The sequence below is a fragment of the Lytechinus pictus genome, chromosome 9 (genome assembly GCF_037042905.1).
Source record: "Lytechinus pictus isolate F3 Inbred chromosome 9, Lp3.0, whole genome shotgun sequence".
NCBI lineage: Eukaryota > Metazoa > Echinodermata > Echinoidea > Temnopleuroida > Toxopneustidae > Lytechinus > Lytechinus pictus.
In genome coordinates, this window is record NC_087253.1 from 1,626,279 (window position 1) to 1,652,323 (window position 26,045).

The 26,045-nt window shown below is 36.3% G+C and overlaps 1 protein-coding gene across 1 annotated transcript in view; it reads right to left on the reverse strand.

Moving 5' to 3' along the window:
* Positions 1-24,939, reverse strand: part of LOC129268028 (transcription intermediary factor 1-alpha-like) — a 36,205-nt gene extending 11,266 nt beyond the window's left edge. Inside the window, exons 1-11 of the mRNA XM_064105020.1 lie at positions 24,897-24,939; positions 15,944-16,140; positions 15,508-15,704; positions 14,794-14,973; positions 12,756-13,871; positions 11,782-12,220; positions 11,494-11,565; positions 9,081-9,209; positions 3,386-3,496; positions 1,814-1,960; positions 1,120-1,454 (exon numbers count right to left, since the gene is read on the reverse strand). Of these exons, the coding sequence (XP_063961090.1) occupies positions 1,120-1,454; positions 1,814-1,960; positions 3,386-3,496; positions 9,081-9,209; positions 11,494-11,565; positions 11,782-12,220; positions 12,756-13,871; positions 14,794-14,973; positions 15,508-15,704; positions 15,944-16,140; positions 24,897-24,939 (2,966 nt within the window). The remainder of the gene's footprint in view (positions 1-1,119; positions 1,455-1,813; positions 1,961-3,385; positions 3,497-9,080; positions 9,210-11,493; positions 11,566-11,781; positions 12,221-12,755; positions 13,872-14,793; positions 14,974-15,507; positions 15,705-15,943; positions 16,141-24,896) is intronic.
* Between the last annotated feature and the right edge of the window lie 1,106 nt (positions 24,940-26,045).

The following is a 26,045-nucleotide window of genomic DNA, read 5'->3' on the forward strand; positions in this document are numbered from 1 at the left end:
TGGCCAAAGTTCATTGACCTTAAATGACCTTTGACCTTAATCATGTGACCTGAAACTTGCACAGGATGTTCAGCGATACTTGATTACTCTTATGTCCAAGTTTCATGAATCAGATCCATAAACTGTCAAAGTTATGATGGTAATTCAAGAGATACCCCCAATTTGGCCAAAGTTCATTGACCCTAAATGATCTTTGACCTTGGTCATGTGAAGTGAAACTCAAGCAGGATGTTCAGTAATACTTGATTAACCTTATGTCCAAGTTTCATGAACTAGGTCCATATATTTTCTAAGTTATGATGACATTTCAAAAACTTAACCTTAGGTTAAGATTTTGATGTTGATTCCCCCAACATGGTCTAAGTTCATTGACCCTAAATGACCTTTGACGTTGGTCATGTGACCTGAAACTCAGGCAGGATGTTCAGTAATCATTAATTAACCTTATGGCCAAGTTTCATGAACTAGGTCCATATACTTTCTAAGTTATGTTGTCATTTCAAAAACTTAACCTTAGGTTAAGATTTGGCAAGTAAAAGAGTTTTTTTTCTATGTATATATAGAATTGAATCCACATTTTGAATATATAAATTTTTTACTTTCAGATGCATAATCATTCAATTACTTTAAAGATAATGGAGCTTCTTTGTGTCAAATGTAGACAACCATAAAGCAAGATACATTAATCTTAGTAAGTATATTCAGTGAGTGCTTAAGCTTACTATTACCAAATGTTACGGAAGTCTAAAATATTGCCCAAAAATCTATTTTGGATATATCGGGGCTGCGGAATTGACCCCTGAATGAGACATGTATAAATGCTACAATATCAGTGGGTTGCACTCAAGTGGGCTCAAGATAGACACAAAGATATGAAATACAAGATCTAGAATGAAAAGACAGGGAAGGCAAACCAATGAAAGTATTTTGAGGGATGAAAAAAAAAGATTATGTTGTAAAAACAGTATTTACAACTTTCTCAAATATAAATGTGTATCCGATGATTTTTGAGAAAAAAGTATTTATTGTAGAACCTGCAGTATTTTTATTTGAAAAAGGGATAATATACTGCAAAAAAGAACAGGTTATAATGAATAAAACTTGAAGTCTGTTACTCACTCTGGGACTTCATTTATCACTGGAACATGGCAGTCAGGATGGTATACACGTGGACAACGATCGCAGCAGATCAGATTACCACCATTATTACATACAGCACACCAATCATCGTTGGGGTCATCCGATCGCGAGCACTGCATACCGTTACGTAGCTTATAACCTTGTTTCCATGACGGTATAGGTTCCATGCTCTCCTCCTCTACTTCCGGCTCGCTAGTACCCTGAGCTACCTCGTCGTTTGGTCGTTTCTCTCCAGACGAGGGCGCTGTTTCGCCTGTGACGGGGTCAACATCTGTTGTACTTGCAGTGGAAGAATCTTGGTTTGGTTTCTCTCTCTGTCGAAGAGAATGAATTCTCAAATGAAATCAGTAGAACCCCACTAAAACCAAATAAACTGTTTACAGACAGACAGATTAATATTGTCAACATATATGTACATAGTAGAACTCACATTTAAACCAAGTCCGTACAACAGAAGAATGTTGTAGCAATGACAACAACTATACAAATCACTACCATCATCATCATCATCATCATCATCATCATCATCATCATCAACCACGACCACCACCATCATCATCATCATCATCATCATCATCATCATCATCATCATCATCATCATCATCACCACCACCATCATCATCACCATCATCATCATAAAATATATCAAACTTATCGCTGTTTTGGGCTGCACCTTGAAATACTTGTTCATGGTTTTGACGAAGCCGATAGAGAATTGCTCCCTCTGTTGGGGGCAAACGATGTAGAACTTTTGATGTTTGTGAGAGTAGAAGAGTAAGAGAATGATTTCTGGCTTGGAATACAACCTAATAGCACCAAACTGTGGAGCAAGAACAGACAAGGCACACTGATGTTAAAGTTGAAGCACATAAAAATTTCCAAAACACGAGAACCGGTACGGTAAAAGAGTAGCAAGGTCTCAAAACTTCCTTAAAATCATGGCATCCACAACAAAGTATTACCAACTGAAATGTGAGTTTATGCCCAACATGCCCTTGCACATAAGTCTGTGCATTTCAGTTGTAAATTAACATAATCTAACAATAATAATAGATCTTTTTATCAGCTTATCAATGTCCTCAACTAGGGTCTGAAGTAGGAGTCAGAAGTTACAATCAAGATTGATTAATAATGACTATTTGATGAATTTGTTCTGACCTTTTCTGTCAGGAAATCAAGCACCTCTGTTGGTGATATTTCAGGTTTCTAAGATTTAGTTTGAATGTTACATTGGCATTTCCATACATGTTCAGAGAGGAATCAAACTTTGTTTCACATTATAATGAGCAATAAATGAAATATTCAATAGCTAATGAAATGAATTTAAAGAAATTGTGACATCTGGTCACATATTGGCGTTCAACAATTCAAGGGATAGAACTACATTGATCTGACGCCAACGATCAACAGCCAAAAATAATTTTCTGAGTATTGATATTTCAGATTTCATTTCAATCAATAAAATATGGATTTTCATTTTTTTTAATTTCATAATCAACTCTTTCATTTGCATATTACTGTTTTAATATGAAAACAAGTGAAATTTTAAAATGTAACTCTAATTTTATATATGATTTTAAAGAAATTTTCAGCACTATGCTTCTTTGAAATTTTCTCATTTTATCCAAACTATTGGTTTGGTGGACTTGCCTTTTAACTGCTCATGAACGAAATTCAGTTGGCCCATACGTACTTCATTACTCGTTTGTCAAAATACATTCTATCTCACTGCTAATGAATGGAATTCAGTTGGCCCATACGGTACTTCATTACTCGTTTGTCAAAATACATTCTATCTCACTGCTCATGAATGGAATTCAGTTAGACCATACGGTACTTCATTACTCGTTTGTCAAAATACATTCTATCTCACTGCTCATGAATTGAATTCAGTTAGACCATACGGTACTTCATTACTCGTTTGTCAAAATACATTCTATCTCACTGCTCATGAATGGAATTCAGTTAGACCATGCGGTACTTCATTACTTGTTTGTCTGTGAAAATACATTTTATCTCAAAATGACTCGCAGCTGAGTTTACTGATTTTTACATTTTGCGAATAAATATTCAATAAAACAAGTTAAATTCAATTCAATTTATTTTCAGATGTTACAAAGATATTATTAATGCTATAATAATTTCTATTATAATTTTTTAAGCGAAACGCATTGCACCACTTCAGTAACTTATGGCAGTAGTTCTCAACTATATACTGATGTCAATTTTATGAAAGTGTACTTACCACGTCTTTGTTCTTGAAGATAGCAACCAATTTTCGGTATAGTTCTTTACATTCTGGATCACATTTAAGGAAGAAGAGTTGATGATCTCGCATGAGTTCAATCAAAGGTTTCTGTAAGAAATAGAAATGATTGTAACAGATGCATTTGATCAAATGGCAAATGATGCTATTAACAGTAAATTGCCATTTGGTCCATAGAGTACCAAAGTGATGACGTCCTAAAATTTTGTTTAGCATATCAGCGTTTTTGATACCATATTTTGGTAGAACATGATGAAAAACCCCATTACCAAAATTTGGTGGGAATCGGTTGATGGGGGCCTTAAATATGACCTCATGCATAATTAACCCATTGATGTCAGTGTATTATTGGGCTGGTTTTAAATGTTAGGAACCAGGCCAATAATACATTGACTTCAACTGGGGCTAATTATGTATTCATGAGGTCATATATTGGGGCCCCATGGACCGATTCCCACCAAACTTTGATAGTGGGGGGGTTTTCATTATGATCTACCAAAATATGGTATCAAAAACGCTGACATGCAAAAAGTGAAAATTGATGACGTTACACTTCGGTACTCAATACCAACATGATCTACATTTCATTTAGTCATTATGTATTATTGCCAAACCATTTAGGCTATTTTCAGTCAGGCTATACCCACTTCATCTTACATCCACTTGCCCTTCCACCACTTGGTAAGACAAACTTTCGAGAGAATCAAATTTTCATGTTATAAAAGCAAAATAATTAGTTGAAGAAATGAAAATCAAACCACTTGATAGATCAATTGTGAATTATACTATGGTAGCAATTAATCCAAATGGGTTTAGCACACAAGGTATCAGAGCAGTAGACCAACTCCTTGTACACTTCTATAGAGGAAAATAATACTGAATATTTGAGTATTAAATCATCATCAATGTGTTGGCTCATTTGGTAGAGCATCCATCTCAACACTGGAAGGTCTGGAGTTCAATAGATGTTAAAAAGATGGGAGTCAAGCTAGCCATTTTTTTTTTCAAAGAGTCTATATTTAATTGTTTTATTTATAAAAAAGGGAATCACTCCTGAGACAATAATGTTAAACCTCTTGACCATAAGTTGAACTGAACAATGGAATCACTCATGCATGCCATGCACTCCTCAAAATGCAATAGGCATAATAATAGCTGTATGACCACTACACGAAAATGTGTTCTTGGCACTCCAGTGGATGCACAGATATGTGTTCATGGCACGTTAAGAGTAAAGGGATAAAGCAGAGTTGATCTGCCACTGTTCAGTGACTGCCGGGCCCACAATCTATTGGGCAAGATGAATTTTCATTTCTATTTCAGGATTCTATTTCAAACAATAAAATACGGATTTTCATTTTCAGGTGTAACATTATCAGTGAGAATTCACATTTGTACATGTAAGTACAACATGGGAAAAGTGATAAAATAAAGGAAAAGTTTGATGCTTACATGATCCTCTCACTTTGGACCCTTTTACTAATCTTAACATCAAAACATTTCTATTTTCAGAAAAACATTGAAGCAATATTTTATAGGTGATGCAACATGAACTTGCAAAACCAAATATTGACGTAAAAAAGTTCAATATGTATGAAAGTATAATAGGTACTTTAATTATAACAAGGTGGTTCAGGAACGAGTCTTGCCTGATTTGCGATCAATAAAAGATGCAATATAATCTTTTGACCACTAGTATGACCTTTGACCTTATCATCCTCAAGAACACACATGCAGTATTACCCAAAGATTATTTGTACCCAATACAATTGATGCTTTTTTAAGAAATGAGTGCAAGTTGAACAAAAACTTGAAAAAAAAGATGGACATGACCTCATATCATTTGACCTTTTAACCCTTAGATAACCTTTGACCCCATCATCCTCATGAACGCACATGTGGTATTACATGTACCCTAGCCTTGAGGACTCCATGATAATGTTTTTATAATATTTAGACATATACTTCTTCATCATGGAGCCTTGAAACGCCTGCCATAAATGCATAAGCAAGACCTCCACACCCGGATGGATTTCCCTAGGAAATCCATATTTAAAGGGTGAAATTGGTTTATAAGTGTGAATTTCATTATCCCAAACTGCAGCTAAGTTATATAACCAGGGGTGTGAGTGGTCACAAATAAAAAGATCTGAAAAAAGCTGAAGAGTGTTGAAAAAGTCTGAAATAGAAAGAGCTCCCATACTTTTTGTACAGAGGAAGGCCAAAAATAAGCTGAAATTAAGCTGAAAAAAAAAATCTGAAATCAGTTAAAATCTGAACTCTCACACCCCTGTATAACTCAATGCTTCAATGATTCCACATGTTGACCTAATGTTAAGGAACAACCAAAATTGTTTCAGAAAAGGAAGATTCACTTCCTCCTATATTCTCTCAATAAGGTAAATCATTGAAGAACTAAGAATATCTAGGGTACGATGTGCTATCATCTCCCTTGATTTCTCAAAGGCATTTGATAGCATTAACCATCGTAATGTTGCATAAAGGGTCTTTAAACAATGTCGCCTGGGCTTAACCGGCCATATAGACGATTAATAGCCCTACACTCACCTCCGTGCATGAGTGAACATTACGCACGGCGCGCCCGCAAATATATACCCCCGATGTCCAAGAGTCAGTGTCAAGGTCAGTTGAGAATTCTGTGTCCGGAGAGTTAAGGTCAAGTCAAGTACGCGTTCAGCAGCAACAGGCAGGACCTCCAGACCGTGCTGGACACCATGTACTACCAAAGGATATTAGACACCTTGGAGGGGCATTAATTCAGTAAGGGCCTCTCACGCTCACCTAATTTATTCAATAGTAATATGATTAAATTTTTTTCAAATTATGGTATCCCAAATAAAGTTATATAAGCAATCGATGAAGTGTATACAAATCCACTTTCCTTTGTTTAAAGTGTAGATGGACCTACTGAACAATTTGTGACAACTTCTGGAATTCTTCAGGGTGACACTCTGGAACCATATCTATTTGTAATTGTAGTACATGTAGATTACATTCTAAGATATTCATTGGATTCTGTACGAACAAAAGGAATGGACATCAAACCTATGTCTACAAGTAGGGACCAACACAAATATTTGACTGATTTAGATTATGCTGATGATATAGCATTGACTACTGTTCTTTTGAATGATGCACAAGAACTGCTTCTTGCACTAGAGGATGCATCTGCAAAGTTTGGCCTCTACTTGAATTCCTAAAAGACGGACTACATGACATTTAACGAAGCCCATGATCATGCATCAATACTGACAAGGGAAGGGGCTAAGCTTAAAGAAGCGGATGATTTAATAGGTATTTAGGTTCATACATATGTGACTCAAGAAAAGATTTTCTTTCTGGGAAAGCTCTTGCATGGAATACTTGTACATGTAATAAAAGCTGAATCTTATTTGGGAATCAAATATTTCTCTGTCAACAAAACTCTCCCTGTTTAGGGCATGTGTAGAAACATATCCTTTGTATGGTTCAGAAACATGGACAATCAGGAAGTCCTTAAAAGATAGACTAGATGGCACATATGTACTTTTAATGAGGGTACACAATATTGGTTTGGAGAGATCACAAAACAAAAGATGAAATTTATGGAGAACAATGACCAGCAAATCTCATACTACATTTAATTACCGTGGTGGAGATACATGTAGGGAAATACCGTGGTGGAGATACATGTAGGGAAACCTACATGTATCTCCACCACGGTAATTAAACGTAGTATGAGATTTGCTGGTCATTGTTTCCGAAGTGAGAAGAAAGTCGCGCCTCCCTCATGAAACGAGAGGACGGAGACCTTTAAATTTTGTTGATTGCGTATGTAGGGATACAAAATTAATTTGTTACATGATTTACCAACTGTCATGTTAGATTGTTGATTCATTCTCGGATGCGTCCGATTTGTAGTGAAGTGTCGTATAGACGTGCAGGCCATTCATGCAATCGATGCTGCTATTTACTTCTTTTAATTAGCATGTTTTTTGCTTAGCTGTTTCTCAAATGCAAATGTGTCAGGTGCATTTTCAGTAATAGGAGAGAGTGAATTCCATTCTACACTCTTGACCCTTAGATGACGTTTGACTCCACCATCCTCTACAGCACACATGTGGCATTACCGAATGATCATTTGAACCAAGTGTGATCAAAATTGGAGAAATAAGGAAATAATTGGCAGAAAAAAATTAAACAATAGTGTCACTAAGGCAAGCACATAATACGCCCGCCTGTAAAGCGGAAAATGGAGTTGTTGGTCAAGCAAGAAAAGTGGAAGGTGGCGACTTCACCTTTTACCTTCTGACCTCAAAATCAATAGAATTGCTGGGATCTACGCTAGTATCATACACACCAAATTATATGAGCCTAGGTTAAGTTCAACTTAAAGGACAAGTCCACCCCAACCAGAAGTTGATATGAATAAAAAGAGAAAAATCCACGAAGCATAACACTGAAAATTTCATCAAAATCGGATGTAAAATAAGAAAGTTATGACATTTTAAAGTTTTGCTTAATTTCACAAAACAGTTATATGCACATCCTGGTCGGTATGCAAATGAGGAGACTGATGACGTCATCCACGCACTATTTCTTTTGTATTTTATTATACGAAATATGAAGTATTCTAATTTTATCCTCATTGTCCAGTGAAATAACGATTGATTTCTCCCTAAACATTTGGAATTAGCATTGTTTAATACTATATGGTTCAGTCAAGTTGGTCCTTATTGTCAAATCTGTAAAAAATGAAATATTGTATAATTCAAACAATAAAAAACAAAAGAAATAGTGAGTGAGGGACATCATCATCTGTCTCATTTGCATGTCACTGAGCTGTGCATATCACTGTTTTGTGAAAAATAAGCGAAACTTTAAAATGTCATAACTTTTTTATTTTACATCCGATTTTGATGAATTTTTCAGTGTTATGCTAGTTTGATTTTTCTCTATTTATTCAAATCAACATTATGCTGGGGTGGACTTGACCTTTAAGTTATCATGTTAACAAGGACTGCAGAAGGGTAAGATGAAAACATGTCACTGTGACCTTGACCTTGGACATTTTGACTTCAAAATCGTTAGGCTTCCTGGGATCCATGCCAGTATCATACACACCAAATTATATGAGCCTAGTTTAAGTTAAACTGAAGTTATCGTGTTTACAAGGACTACAGAAGGGTAAGATGAAAAAATGTCAGTGTGACCTTGACCGTTGACTTTTTGACCTCAAAATTGATAGGCTTCCTGGAATCCATGCTAGTATCATGCACACAAAATTAAATGAGCCTAGGTTAAGTCAAACTGAAGTTTTCACATTTACAAGGAAAACTTAACAGACGGACAGACAGACGGACGGATGGACACCGAGCGTGATACCACAATACGTCCCGTCTAGGATGGGCATATAAAAAGTAACTCCCACGTGACACATTTTCGAACAGACCAACAAACCAAAAGGAAAAGTGATTGCTAGGTCTCTGCCGAACTTCGTTCAAGTGAGACATAAAGAAATGGGTGATTCCACAAAAAATTCAAATGAACTAAATTTCAAATGGTCCCATATAACTTTATGATACTTGTAAATACTCAAACATGATTTTATCATGGGAATGAACGTCACAAGATGCGGGAGTATAATGAAAGGAGATTAAACACACACACATACCAGCATTCCAGAATTCATCATTTTGATGTGTAGTTTGCTGGGCCATCCTTCTCGACTGTATCTCTTACTTGTCATTCTGAACAGACTCCCGACAACAACCTGTCTCTTGGGCTTACCATGGTCATCACGCTGTGATAGTGTTTGCAAAGTGACAAAATATGAAGGAACTTTATTTTTCTTTACTTTAAGTCATTCAAGAGTCCTGATTCATAAAGCTTCTAATCATTACATTATTGCTATTAAAGAATACACATCAATTAAGGCCTTAGTAAGAATTACAAGCACGAGGTACATTTGGAACGGATCTAACACACACAAGGCATGGTCAAGGGTATTATGTGATGTATTTTCAGGGGTGTGAGTGGTCACAAATAAAAAGATCTGAAAAAAGCTGAAGAGTGTTGAAAAAATCTGAAAGAGAAAGAGCTCCCATACTTTTTGTACAGAGGAAAGCCAAAAATAAGCTGAAATTATGCTGAAAATCAAAACCCCCCAAAAATCTGAAATCAGATAAAAATCTGATCTCTCACACCCCTGTATTTTACAAGACAGTGATGTGGATCTTATTATTTGATAAACCATCCTCATCTCAAAACATGTGTATTATTTGTTTTATAAGATGGTAATGTGGATTCTTGAAAACCATCCTCATCTCAAAACCTGTGCATTATATGTTTTATAAGATAGTGATGTGGATCCTTGTTATTTGATAAACCATCCTCATCTCAAAACATGTGCATTATTTGTTTTATAAGATAGTGATGTGGATCCTTGTTATTTGATATTAAACCATCCTCATCTCAAAACATGTGCATTACTTATTTTATAAGATGGTGATGTGGATCCTTATTTGATAAACCATCCTCATCTCAAAACATGTGCATTATTTGTTTTATAAGACAGTGATGTGGATCTTGTTATTTGATAAACCATCCTCAACTTAAAACCAAGACTGGTCAATAGAATTAGACCTCAGTACCAGTCAATGGAGTACCAAAGTGATGACGTCAATTGCCATGGTGTCATGGTGGCCTGGTTCTAAACAAATTGAACCCGGGGTTCCGTTTCATGAAGCTGTTCATAAGTTAGGAGCGACTTTAAGAACAACTGGTGATCCTTTCTTACGCGCTAAACCATCGCCAATTTATTATACCATTTACCACAAGGATAACCAGTCATTCTTAAAGTTGCTCTTAACTTACGAACAGCTTTATGAAACAGCGCCCTGTTATGACTCTCAAATGATGGTAACAACCAGGGACAAAACACATCACCATTTTTGCAAAAACAAATGTGTATGGACGATTGTGCAGCTGTGACTAAGTTTAGAACCACCCGGTTCGTTGTCATGACATCGTGACGACACACTTCGGTACTCTATAGCAAATTTTCCTGTTTGTTAAAATGAATGACTGGTCACGTGACAGATTAAGGCCAATCATTTTGCATGCCGTGATACATATCAAATTGGAGGAATCACTGAAAATATCTTTGGGAGAATTCATCCAAGATATGATTTTAAAAAATATTTTCTTTCGAAAGTTTGTAAAGAGCAAATCAAACAAATGGAGGGGGGGGAAACTTTTAAGAGTGGTATAAGATAACCTATATAAAGATATAACTTCCACATTTTTAATGGGCTAACAGGGCTTAACAATTATAATTTTTGCCTAATTGTGTATTCAAATCAATGTTTTCTTCATATAGTTGTATAATAATAATCGCTAGAGGGTATTCATTTGTCTCGCAATCTACTATGGTCAACAAGCAAATTCGTGATCACTCTCGCAAAAAGTGTTCACTAGCTTACAAGTTCACGAGCTTTCGAGTGCTGCTGCAACTCTTTATCAAGTGACGAAAATTATCTGATAACGTAGTCTATTTATACCAATCCCCAGGACCGTCCGCACGAACGCGGGAACAATAGGTGGGCACTGATCCGTTATCAGATAATTTTCGTCACTTGATAAAGAGTTGCAGCGGCAATCGAAAGCTCGTGAACTTGTAAGCTAGTGAACACTTTTTGCGAGAGTGATCAAGAATTTCCTTGTTGACCATAGTAGATTGCGAGACAAATGAATACCCTCTAGCGATTATTTCAGTCCGCAATAATGAACCTATTTAGTATTAATAATAATAATAATAATAATAATAATAATAATAATGATAATAATAGTAATAATAATGGTATCATTTATAGGCCCCTTTATACAGGTGTTTCAAAGCGCACAGGTGGGCTGACTAATGTAAACAATGAATCCATAAAAAAAAAATACAGCATAGCATAATATGCCTTTCCCTCATATTAAACATATGATTGCTATAGAGGTGATACTATAGAGGTTATACTATGCCAAAAACAAAGTTGGTATATTTTTACGCAACAATAAATTAGCTTCAATCTTATACTCACCTCCTCCCAACTGACGTCACCTTTCCAGAAAGCTACTATGCTTTCCTTTGTCGCTTCATGCATGATGTCATCCTATTAACAGAATAAGAGATAATAACAAGTTGAATAATAAGGTTTTGTATCATAAGCTGTGAACAAAATACACATACAAAAGCCTGTTAAATTGTAATTAAATTTAGGTTCAATGTTAAATACACAAAAAGCATAGGGAAAGGTACGTCCTTTGTCGACAAAGTGGCATGTCCTGATTCAGAGACAATACATTTTAAAAGGAATAGTATTACTCACCATCTCATTTAGAAAGATTTGTATTCCACTTTGCCTGTCCTTTTCTTTGTCACTATCTTCACTTCCTGGAGCTTTGGTTACTACAGATCCTGCATCTCCAGGAGCTTCTTCAACGATTACTGCAGCATCAGCAACGGATCCTGGGTTATCTCCACTGCCCTCGGCTCCTGATCCAGATGCCTCCTCCATTGCATTCTCATTGGAAGCAGCGGTATCTGACTTGTCTGCAGACTCTTCTCTCTCCATTGCCTCTATGTTTGCTACCTCGTCCATGATGTCTCCGATGATGTCTGCAGCGTTCATCGGGACGGGAAGGTCAATGCCAAGGATGTCTTCCGCTGCAGCAGGACTTTTGGATGAGCAGGAGAGTGGTGGGGTCTTGCCCATCTGCTGATCTGGTATACTAGGCTCTCCACCAGAATGGACATCAAGTGCGGGACTGGATTTGAACAGCATATCATATTTAATCAATAATGAAAAAAAAGTTGCACAGCGCTTGGAAGCATATAAATAGTTCTTCTCTGCTACTCAATAATGAGAACTTAATTAGATTTGTGACAATAATATACAAAGGTATGTGAGGGCTGAGAGGGAATTAGCCCAAGGAATGTAAAAAACAGCCCCTGTGAAGGGGTATTGGGATCAATACATTCACTTGTACAGAATTGATACGACTAGTATAGCTATAACTTTTTCCTGGATGACATTCTTCATGAATAATGCCTTGACGAACTCACAGATTTGACAACTTTGCCATTATTGAAACTAACCATCGCAACAGGGCTGAGAAAACAAAATCAAGACTTCCATGGTAATTACATGATGGCAAAGTTAACTGGTTGGAGATTGAATGATTTTGCTATCACACGTTTTCCATAGACTCAAGCCTGCATAAATACGGGCTAAGTCTCCAATGGAACAACATACTGTAATCTAACAGTGCTCACAACAGAAAGTATGATCAATGTAATTACCTTGTTTTATCACTTCCCTGCATCTCAAGACCTGATGAAGAAGGTTGGTTATCCTGGAGACCATTCTGGAAGCGGCAGCTTGGTCGTTCGGAATCACTCTTTGAAAGTCTCCTTTCACTCTTGACGCTGACAATCCTCGGACCTGAATTGTCGTCAGCGGGTGCGATCACGGATGATGGGGAAGCAGAGTTGGTACTCCGTACAGACGTGGCAACTCCCGGGCTGACAGAAGAGGGTGATGTGGTTGATAGTTGAGGGGATCTGGAAGGAACACCCTGTTGAGAGTTCATTTGTTTTGCTTTATTAAATAGCATCATTTGAGCCGTGGTGAGGTCTCCAAATGTCATCGCGCTGCTGACGGTTACGTTCGGAGGGCCTGTGTTCATGACAGGCTGTAGGGCAGTGGGAAGCCCATGGGGAAGCTGGTTGTTTTGCTGGTTGGTCAACACTGGCAAGATATTGGTCTGCATGACTGGTCTCACTGTTTGTGGTTGCTGAGCTTGATGTGAGCGTGGGACATGTACCAGAGGAGCACGGACTGTAGTTCGGTTGACCCGGGTAAGATCCCCCATCGGCCTTGCTCCAAATGGCGAATGATTTATAGCTTGTTGCTGCATTTGCTGCTGCTGTTGCATTTGAGCCTGCTGCTGTGCCTGCTGTTGTGCTTGCTGTTGCGCCAACGCAGCTCTGTTCATTGCCATGCCTTGCTGCATGTTATGAGGGAACCCTTGGTTCTGTCTCATCTGCTGTTGGTTCTGAGATCCGAGGACCACTTTGGTTTCTATGCCCTCTATAGCTCCAATCCGCTTGAAGGCATCCATACTTGGAATGTTTGTTGGTTTGAACTGCAGGGCCAGTTCTGTCACAGGCTGTCGGGTCAGTAGGGTCCGTAGCACAAGGTCTACCCGATTCCTAACCAGCCGATTCTGCTGCAAGGCTGCTACATCATTATCACTGGTAATGATGCCATGGATGACCCGATGGCACTGACTCAAAGCTGAATCTACCGTACCCACCTCTACAAGCTGTTGTTTTAATGCTCTGCATTTCAATTCTGTATCATTCTGAATCTTATTCTTCAAGGCCGTTGCTTGGTTATCTAGAACAGTTCTGATCCTGAAATAAAAAGACAAAAAACATTACCGTTTAGTCTGAGATCACTCTCCCAAAATATAATATCTCTACACATTAAGCAAAAATAATGTATCACTCAAGACATTAGATTCTTTTGAATTGTATTCACTGGCTTGTCCTAGAGCCGTAATATTGAAAAACATGCGACTTTTTTTCTTGTAGATACCAATGCAGACCAATTTACCATGATTTCTAATATACTACATCTTTTCTACTATTGTACAACATTAACAGGGGAGTATTTCACAATGATGTAAGTCCATCTAAAAGCCATGCTTAAGTGCCAATGGGCATATGATAATCAACATGTAATGTCATTGATTAATGCATGTCCAATTAGCGTGGTCTGACCTATGCTGTGTTGCATTACACATCACAGGTCAGTATGAGCACCAGATTCACCAACATAAGCTGTCAACGCTGAATTTAAAATCACCAAATACCTTTCATGAATATCTAGTGAAGTCGATCTAACCACCAGTATCTTCTCAAGTTTGGTTTGGTGCTGATGTTAAAATCAGCCGACACCAGCACCAGCTGTCAACACAGAACTTGAAATCACAGACTGATTTATTGAGCTCAGTTCAAGCACCAACACCTTCTCATGTTTGGTGTCAAAATCAACCTGACACCAATATCAGCTGTCAACACCAAACTTCAAACCACCTAATATCTTTAAGGAAAGAGCTTACATCTTGTGAAGTCGATCTAACCACCAGTGTCTTTTCTAGTCCGGTTTTGCCGCTGGTGTTAAAATCATCTGGCAAAACCAAAATCAAAATCACAGACTGACTTGTCGATTCCAGGCCAAGGAGCAGCTTCATTTTATTTTCAATGCTGTGGCTAGTTTCAAAATCAGTCTGATACGAACATTACTGTCAACACCAAACTTGATATTACCCACCTAGTGAAGACATCATCTATCCTTCCCAGTACGGCTGCTTCCTGGTCTTTCATCTTCTTGAAGATGATCTGTATAGTACTCTTCCACATTTTGGCATTCTTACGCTTCTCCTGTAATTCCTGGATGGCACGTCTCAGCTTCAGCCGTTGACCAGCTGCTGCTTCGGTCAGAAACTGGTACCTGATGAAAGTAAGGGAAATAGAAGCTAGAGGCTTCAATTTCAAATGCATTTCAATTCTATTCAACTATAAAAAGATTGCATAAAAATCATTAAGAATTAGCTCACTATTATTGAAGTACTAAGACAATATGTTCATTGAATATTTTAAGTAATGCAAAACAAAAACTTTCCCATACGCTTACATGAACATGACAACCACAAATTCCACAACACCAATAATCTAGGACAATGTGCACTCTTGTCCATAGGATTGTCAAGCTGCCCAAAAAGTCAAGCATTCTCATCTCATCAAATCTGTACTTGTTTCAAGCTGTCATAACTCACTACGTTTAGACAGAATATTCTACTTTTTTCTAAAAACTTCCACTTTTGCCCCTCTATGTCCAACCCACTTCTTATACATTTCTTTTAAATTTCTTTTCCTACTATCCACATGGTGAACCACACACAGACTCTACATCCATTATCTATACCATCATGCCAATCTTTTTCCAAAACCATTTGCTTCCGTGTGACGTTGTAGGGATACTCACGGGTGTTCTTTATGGGAAACCAGTTGGCAATCTCGACATGTTAGACGGAAGCACTTTTCACAGTAGAGCTGAAGTCTTTCTTTTGGATGAATGCTACAGAAGGGAGGCTGGATGCGAGGATTTTCACGAGGGGCCATGTTCTCCTCTGACCTTGGCTGGATGATGTGGTCTTTCAAGATCCTCACCTTCCGATGGAGCTACAAAGATGATACCAGGGTCAAGTGTTAGCGAATAAATCCAAAACACAAGTACAGCAGCTAATTATACAGACAGGGTAGGCCTGCAGGATATTGTAATGTTCAATGATATTTGGGTGTAGTTCACATAACCAGCCCTTTACCAAATTTAAAGACAGGCATTTTATAGTTTGAGGAATGTATACTGATCTTTTAAGCATTTTGTTTTTTCTCAGAAGATACTTTCAGAGATTGCTTACCCCAACGCATGGCTCACACAAGCCACCTTGGCAATCTACACAGAAGTGTGATGCAGGGACATTATCATCACAGTTCGTACAGAGCATCTCTCCTCCAGCATTGCTTTGAGCCGTTACTGCAGGAACAGTCCATGTGTCATCAACGATATCATCACGACTTCGGATGTCATCTTTGCAAATAGGGCACTTGGCAATAACTGCAAAAGAAAAAAAAAACAGAACATCAGGAAATTACAACATGAAGATACATTTATGCTACTGAAATTCTTGCATCTGACTGGCTAAGAGTGACTTGGTCAATGAAAATAACTTCATGAAACAAGGTCATTCCATTGAGGCCAAAGTTCATCGGTCATAGAGACTCTATTGTTTTACCCTCCAGCTCTTTGACTTGCCTGAAATTCTGTTTGGCCAGCCAAAATCTACATACATGTACATGTATATCTAAAGCAAGTTGTTCACATTACTGAGGTTTTGGTCGCCAAAAAATGTTCAAGGTCGTCAAATACAGTATGATCCTGCCAAAACAGCTCTTGCAGCCTGGATGACATTTGAATAAGGCCACCCAAAAACTTGTTCACTTTTCATATCTGGTGTTAAGTCGGTCTTGAATCACCTCTTCTCCTGCCTGAAGAGTGTTTTGACTGATCAAAATGCTCTCACTTCTGGGGCCCCCGTTTCATAAAGAGTTTCAACTGTTGTAACTTTGCCATTATCGCAACTACCATGGTAACATTGATTTTGATTGGCTGCTAAGCCCTGTTGCCATGGTAGATGCCATAATGACAAAGTTACAACAGTTGTAACTCTTTATTAAATTGGCCCCCGAAGATTGGCCTTCCAAAATATCACATTGGTTAAGTTTAGGCTCTGGATGGAAGAGGGGTATTTGCATACAAGCCCAACAAGGCAGACACTACATAAACTCTTGGCCCAGGTGCCTGACACACTATACGTAGAGTATGATGTCCCTCAGTTTAAATTCAATTCAAATTTGCATCCCCTTATAGAATAACGCACGGTAATGATGACAGCATGGGTTTAAACATGTTTCGTAGATTTAAAAGAAAACTAATTGAAAGAAACTATTCCAAATTGCAAGTCTCCACCCCTAGAAACATAGAGATCAGATCTCATTCCTGTAGTAATACCATCTGTTAATAAGAGTTTGATTAAAAAGCATCACTAACATTTTACATTATACGGTAGACAATGGTATGTAACTTCACACAGCTCGACACATGTCTGTAATAGAATCCACGCATCCATGCAATACCTTTAAATTGACTTTCGTTCACTGGTGAAGAGCATGCCTGACACTGCAACCTTTATGTTAAGACTGTCAATTATAGGCAGTCAGCGATGGCATTTAGCTACATACCACTGTCCCTTTATCAATTAATAATTGGCTGGTGATAATAGAAGTTATAGGAAAAATAGGTAATGCTACGACCACAAATACATAACAATTGCCATACGGACGATTTTTATGCATGTACTGTACATAGCAATATATGGTATGACATTGTTTAAAGTTCGGTGTTTGTAAAGGCATTTGTGACCGTAGCATTTACATGTATAAAGTCATGACATGAGTAAAGGAAATTCCAGTCATTCATAAAGTCATGAGTAAGTAAACTCTATTCATTCAATATAAAGTCATAAGTAAATATACTCCAGTCATTCATAAAATCATAGTAAACAGTGTCATTCAATATAAAGTCATAAGTACATGTTTAATATACTCCAGTCATTCATAAAGTCACGAGTAAGCAAACTCCATTCATTCAATATAAAGTTTTAAGTACGCATACTCCAGTCATTCATAAAATCATGAGTAAGTAAAATCCATTCATTCAATATAAAGTTAAAGTAAGTATACTCAAGTCATTCATAAAATCATGAGTAAGTAAAATCCATTCATTCAATATAAAGTTTTAAGTACGCATACTCCAGTCATTCATAAAATCATGAGTAAGTAAAATCCATTCATTCAATATAAAGTTTTAAGTACGCATACTTCAGTCATTCATAAAATCATGAGTAAGTAAAATCCATTCATTCAATATAAAGTTTTAAGTATGCATACTCCAGTCATTCATAAAATCATGAGTAAGTAAAATCCATTCATTCAATATAAAGTTATATAGTATACTCCAGTCATTCATAAAGTCATGAGTAAGCAAACTTCATTCAATATAAAGTTATATAGTATACTCCAGTCATTCATAAAGTCATGAGTAAGCAAACTTTAATGATTCATTCATTATAAAGTCATTGTTAGCAAGAAAATTCCAGACATGATTCATTAAGAAATGAGAAAGTAAACTCCAGTAACTCATTAAGTCATGAGTAAGTGAACTCCAGTCATTCATAATGTCACGAGTAACCGCCCTTTCACACGGTAAAAAAAATCGTAATTTGAATGATTCCAGTGAAAAATATGGCTAATGACGAATATCTAAGCACATGTAAAACAAACTAAAACATGATATGAATCACGAACGCTAATCACAATCACAAATTTAAATTCTACTCAAGAGGTGAATTCCAGTTAAGTATCACTCAAATTATGGTAAAAAATTTGCGTGTGAAAGGCTTGACCTCCAAAACATCTTTTGGGGGGCTGAGCTTACGTGACCTTTTAAGATTACAATTGTCATGCACTCATCGTAGTTTGTATTTGCGATGCAGTGCTTTAATTGACAAGTCACCAAGGACACATACCGCCTTCGCTCGGGAATTCGAATTCAAATCAGTTTTTGAGTGAGCGTGTGAAAGGTCTGATGATTCTAAAGACGAATTGCAATCATCATTACGATGATGATTCAAGATTCACGTGTATAAAGGCCCTTAGTGAACTCTAGTCATTCATAATGTCATGAGCAAGTGAACTCCAGTCATTTATCATAAATCATAAAGTCATGGGTAAGTAAATCCTTGCATCTGATTGGCTCAGAGCAAATTAGTTAGTGAAAATCACTGACAAGAGCTTTCATGAAAGACTGCCTACATGTAAATATGCTTGCAAAATGTTAACATGTTATCCTCAATAAGGAAAATGATTAGGATTTTATTTTGATCACGTGTGCCAAGGTTCATGCTTTTAGTACAATCTGAACATTATTTTCACCCCTCGCATAGACTAAAAAGAATATGGTAAACCGTAAGGGGTCCTAAAGCTACGCACCACTAACTGTGCATCAATTTTAATGGCAAAATGTGCAATCTATGAATGGAACTGTGACTGCAGTCAGTGTGGCGAACAATTCCTATTCAGAATTTCTGTAGGCTGCAATAAATCATTGAATACAGAGAAAACCTGCAACTGTTTAATACCAGTTTTGGAGTTTGACCTATATTCAGAATAATGTCCTATTTTCGTACAATAAAGTGAACATTTAATTTGGAGGTTGATGCACAGGAAATACAGTTTCTTTACAAGATTAATCAAGTGTGTACATGTAGCTTTAGAACCCAATCTAAAATAATTTGGCAGTGAAATAAAGAGGTCTTTCGGAAAACAAAGTGCAATTTTAGTTAAAATAGTAAGTTTTCTTATATATTTTCTTCTTGGGAAATGATTTCCAGAATAGTTACCATAAATTAGAGTAAGAAAATCTGTTCAAATTATTCAAATTGTCATATTTTTATAATTTGTAACAAAGTATAAATGTACTGTAGATTTAGGTCTCCCATCATACCATGGACATACATGTTCAAAGCATGTAGTGCTTATACCCCTTTTGTACATTATAAGCACAATTTTTGGACAAAACATATTTTGAGAGTAGATACACAATATGATACTACTACATGTATGTGAAGCAATTCAGGTCCTCATACTTTAAAGGAGAATGAAACTCTTGGAGCAAGTTAGCTTTTGTGAAAGCAGAAAAATCAAAGAATAAGATCAACAAAAGTTTGAGTAAAATAGGACTAGCAATAGAAGAGTTATGAGCATTTGAATGTCGAGATCACTAATGCTATGGAGATCCTCCCATTGGCAACGCAACCAAGATCTATGATATCACAGATGAACAACTCTCCCCTTTTGGACACTGAAAATATACCCCAAAACATCTCTTTTTGCTCATTCTAATCATATGACAAACGATTCATCAATGATATAATGTTGTGAAACCTCTGTACTTGTCCTCTCATAAAGAGAACACCTCACCTTATGATATATTCTATATAAGTGAGAATATATTGAAATAAGTACTAAAGCAATGAGGGAGTTGTACGTGTGTGACATCACAGATCTTGGTCGCATTGCCAATGGGAGGATCTACATGGCATTAGTGATCTCAATATTCAAATGCTCATAACTTTCTTATTATTCATTCAATCTTCCTCAAACTTTCAACAATATGTTTCTTAGATTTTTCTCTTTGATATGGATTCAGCTGGTTTCAAGGGTTTCATTCTCCTTTAACACCACAATTATTGCTGCAGAGCATTGTGAATAAAATTCTAAACAAGGCTTGTATACTACATGTAGGTGTCCCCCTAAAGGCATAACTGTGGATTTAAAGTACTTGTCCACCAGAGGGCATGATTTCCATCTTTAGTGGTTTTACTTCTAACACACAAAAAATGATTTGATATAAAAATAAACACAAATTTTAAATGTAACTTAAAATAAATGTAATGCTCCTCCTAGACATACATGTATAACACTGTCTAATATTTTTTGCAAATTGCCCTGCAATTTCTCATTTCCTATCATCAGTATATTATTCACACTAGAACACACGTGTGGTCATTTGAAACATGTAATGAAATTAATTATGTGTTTGTTGCTACATGTACGATTAGAATTTGACTTCTTACCTGTACATTGTTTGCAGTAAAGCGTATTACATGTACAATGTAGTCTATTCATAATTTTCCTTTCTTACAACTCTCATATTTTTTTCTTGCAAAATATTGTGCCATTTAGTAATTTATTCAGGTAATTCATGACTGAATATACAATTAAAATTGGGTTTGGCTAAGGATTATTTGTTCATGGTACCACCATAATTTAAAAAAAATAAATAGATATATGATCATAGCAAATATATATATGCATACATGTATCATTATGCACAATATAAATACATGTAGTGAACATTTGTTCTAAATACACACAGTTTATACAATTAAAATTTAATTGTATGAATCAAGCTGTGGGAAATATGCCTTTCAGAATGGCGACTATTTGTCTTCTTTGTTTCCAAAAATATTATCATACCTTTTGAACAGTTTTAAGACAAAATATTTTGATAGAAGTATGGGTGGTATGACAAGGTTTCAAATTCCGATTCTCATGGTTAGTGACACTGAGAAATGGAATTTGATACCTCTTCATATTGCCATATTGAGGCATATTGGTAGTTACATGTATTTTTATGTGCAGTTGACAAAGTTACATACATACATAGTGTAGTACGCAACTCAGGAGATAAAAGAGAAATTAATGCCAGTTGTGGTAGCGATCTCAAAATGGGTTCGAACAGAATCCAATAAAATGACTACATGTACATGTATACAGGTGTCTGTTCGTAAATAAAATATTATGTCAAATAGCTCTGGAAGCAAATGTGTAATTGCTGAGAAATGAGAAAATAAACACAGTACTCCATCAAATATTGTGCATTTTTCCAAGCAATATTAATACGCTGTCCAATAGCATACTGTATTCTATCCTGTGTTGGTGATTTTAAGTGTTGTCCGTTTTCAGCTAAAAATTTCATGATTTTACAAAGCAATTTTATGCCAATATACTAGATCTATGACAATTGGGTGACAATTAACCTTGGTTTTAAAGGTCAAGTCCACCCCGGAAAACTGTTGATTTGAATAAATAGAGATAAATCAAACTAGCATAATGCTGAAAATTTCATCAAAATCTGATGTAAAATAAGAAAGTTATGACATGTTAAAGTTTCGCTTATTTTTCACAAAACAGTGATATGTACAACTCGGTGACATGCAAATGAGACAGTTGATGATGTCCCTCACTCACTATTTCTTTTGTTTTCTATTGTTTGAATTATACAATATTTCATTTTTTACAGATTTGACAATAAGGCCCAACTTGACTGGAACCATCAAATGTTAAACAATGGTAATTCCACATGTTCAGGGAGAAAGAAAACTTTTTTTCATGGGACAAAGAGGAGAAAATTAGAATATTTCATATTTCATGTAATAAAATACAGAAGAAATAGTGAGTGGATGATGTCATCAGTCTCCCCATTTGCATACCGAACAGGATGTGCATATAACTGTTTCGTGAAATAAAGCGAAACTTTAAATGTCATAACTTTCTTATTTTGCATCCGATTTTGATGAAATTTTCAGTTTTGTGCTTGTTGTATTTTCTCTTTTTATTCAAATCAACTTTTTGTTGGGGTGGACTTGTCCTTTAAAGACTTTCTCATGAAATGATTGTTTGCTGCAACTTCTGAACGATTTTAACCTTTAATTCTATGTAACAAAAACCTGTACACTGTGTATGCTGGGCATGCACATTTCCACCACTGCACCTACATGTACATACATACAGTATCCATTTATAACCAACCACATCTCCCTCAATCCTTCCTTTCCATTCTCCATCTCAAATCCTAACAGCCCAATCTTTCATCTTTTGTAATCAAGTGATCTGTCAGTAAGACAGATCACTCTCTTAATTACACTGAGTGTTTTCTTTCTCTACATTATTGGGCGTTCTGTCAGTATGTCAGGTTGCCTCTTAAATTTGTACAGATTTTTCATCTTATTATGATTTATTGGATGGTATGACAATTGTCAAATCAAATCTTAATTTAAATGTATTTTATTTCTCTTGAGGTGGCCTGTAAATCACCTCTTAATTTTGTTTGCTTTTTTTTTAATCAATAGAAAAAAATCAAACAAGCATTAACTAAAATTTTCATCAAAATCGGATGTAAAATTAGAAAGTTATGACATTTAAAAGTTTTGCTTATTTAAAAAAAAAATGAGAGAGTAAATGAAGTTCCTCACTCACTATCTCTTTTTATAGAATTAACAATGACAACTTGACTGAACCATAAAATGTTAAAATAATGGTAGCGTAATTAAAACTGTTAAGGGAGGAATAAATTTTTGTTTAAAACTTTCACAAACAATGAGGAGAAACTTAGCATATTTAGTATTTCCCAAAATGAATACAAAAGAAATAGTGAGTGGGTGATGTGATGTCATCAGTTCCCTCATATGCATACATGTACCTACCAGAAAGTGCATAACATAACTGTTTTGTGAAATTAAGTGAAACTTTAAATGTAATTACTTTCTTATCTACATGTTTATCAGATTTTGATGAAATTTTCAATGTTATGTTTGTTGGATTTTTCTCCTATTATTCACATCAACTTTTTTGTTGGGATGATTGTATCCTTTGAATAACATCCAACCAAGTTTGTTAGCATGTGTGCATGTACACTCATTAAAATATCTGATTATTGTATAAATTCTTAAAATCAGAAAATCCATACATCTAATGAAGATATGAAATGAATAAACCTGAGTAATTTACCAAAGTTTAATTTTTTAAAGAAAATTCTATTTTGATGAATAAATTTCCACATAGCATTGCAAAATTACAATTTCAGATTCTATTGTTCAATTAACTTGTGATAATTAGAAAAAACAAAGTTATGAATCAAAGAAGTTAAAAGATCTAAAAAGATAAAAGATAAATCAGACAAAACAAAACACTAAAGATTTGATCGAAATCGGACAAGGAATAACAAAGTTATGGAATTTTAATGTTAATTTGTGTGTCTATTTCACCACACAGGGAGTCCTAACAGAGGAGAAGGAAATATCATAAACTTATTCTTCAGTGTTAATATTAGACGGGAGCGAAGAGCAATTGTGCTTTGGAATCGCATCGCTCTCGCAACTGCCTGAAACTGCCAAGTAACGAGCGGCTCCCAACATCAAGAAATTCGCTCCCGACGTCCACGCCCGTCCAATCTCCCATCAACACCTGCAGAGAGGCTAGAGCCGCCAAACAGCCAGGCCAGCGCAGCTGCAGTTTTTACTTGGATGCATCATCTCTTGTTGACGTGTAACTGAGTGGACTTTTTAAAATCATGGGCGCGATGCTTCCGAAAATTACGAATCGAGTTTCAAAGTCCGATATCCCCGGGTACTATTTTTCAAAACGCTGCATGACACCAGGGTCTCGCTGTAACTTTGATAGTGAAAATTTTGCTTTCATATTGCATTTTCATTTTTTTTTTTTTTCGGGAACCCCACTACTTAAATTTCAATAAAGCCACCAGGTGCTCAGGAAATATGGCGCGAATCCCGAAATTTGAAGGACGAAATAAGGATTTTCAGCGGGATATTAATTTGGTAACAGTCAGTGCCTAAGTATATACATTTTTTGGCACTAATGCAATTTCATACCTGCCTGTGTTGCGTTGATGATTGACTGAGTGCTGAGCTGTGCTGCGCTCAGTGGCTGCGCTGGCATAGGCGTAGCTTAGATTGTGAATTAGTTGGCATGTTGATGTTAGCAGTCAGGCTGCAATGCATTCAATATTTCAAAACATAATTTTCAAGTAAGTATAAGAAATTAAAAATTATGAAATGGACTCCTCTGAGTACAAATGCTGTTCAAAAATTGTAAAAGTTAGAGTTAGAACGAATGTCCATTTGATACTAGCCTTTAAACAAGACCGTGTTTGTTGTGATATTTATATCACATACCTACCAACTGGTAAAAAGACTATTTTCAAAAAGCCGAATGAATGCAAGGATTTCGAGCTCAGTCACAGGGCCTTTAGGAACCTGATTTGGATCTCTTATGTTAACCATTATTTCCGAATCAGAATCGCTACCTGAGAGGTAGCGGCCAATTAGCGAGCGTATTGCTAGCATCAATGAACCCCATATGACCCTGTGCCATGCACAGAAGCGAACAAACCTGGTCCCATGATGTCATAGACACAGACGTTACGGATTGGCATGCTAATGAATAGACAGGAATAATTGTCATTTCTGGAGATTTATTTAACAATTTCTGACACCGAAGGTAGTGCGTTAGTGCGAGCCCATATGTGTAATCATGTTGCCGAATTCAGGACTATAGTTTTTTGTCTAAATTTTTTTTTCTTGTTAGGTCTAAATGACATATCATCTTTAACGATAGCGCACATTTTTCTTTAGATTCTACGCTTTCTTTTGATACTACTTATCAAAAAAATAAATACCGAAAATATACGTTACCAATGATTTATTCCTTACTTTTTAAATTAATCGCCGGAGATGCTAAACTGGCAGCTGTGTGTTGCTGCCCTCTATGTTCGTTAAGTTATGCTTTTATCAAGGCTTTCCTATTAGAATTTCTGATATCCTGGGCAATCAATGCGAGCGAAAAGTTCCGAACACACGCATAATCAATTAGCGATATGAAGACGAGAGCAGCAGCACAAATCATGAGAAAAGGCGACTGGTAAAGACGTCTGTAAGGATGATGACGTCATTCAAGATGGTAAAATACGATGACCAACGAAAGGATCGAGGATGACATGACTCTGTTTTGATCATCATTTGTAAGGAATCAGTGGTAGCTGCGGTCTCAAGGTACGAAATTTCGTAAATTTTATATGCTTTCTTGTCCAGTCGGATGTAATTTCTTTTTTTAAAACCTGATATTTTATATTTAAAAAATGACCTAATTTGCATATTCAATCAGATGACAACACTTTTTCCCCAAAAGTAATAAGATGTTAGGGGGTCCGTGTCCCACCAATGACTAAATCTCACAAGTTTTGTTCTGATTTTCTATGAGTTTTTATAAATGTCCCATACGTAATGCCCATTTTACCAATTATGCAAATTAGGTGCCCCAAATTAGCATAAATATGCATTTTTTCAAATTTTTCTTAATGAAATTTTGTTGCAGAAAGAGTTGCAATCAATCGCAACTCTAAAAATCAGGCGCAACTTGATTTTCAACCAATCAAAAGCGCGCATTTGGTACTTGCGATTGATTTTTTGCCTTGCGTTTAGTTCCAGTTAGCAACTTAGCTTAGTCAGTAGAGGCGCACGGCCAATATGGGAGACTCTCTCC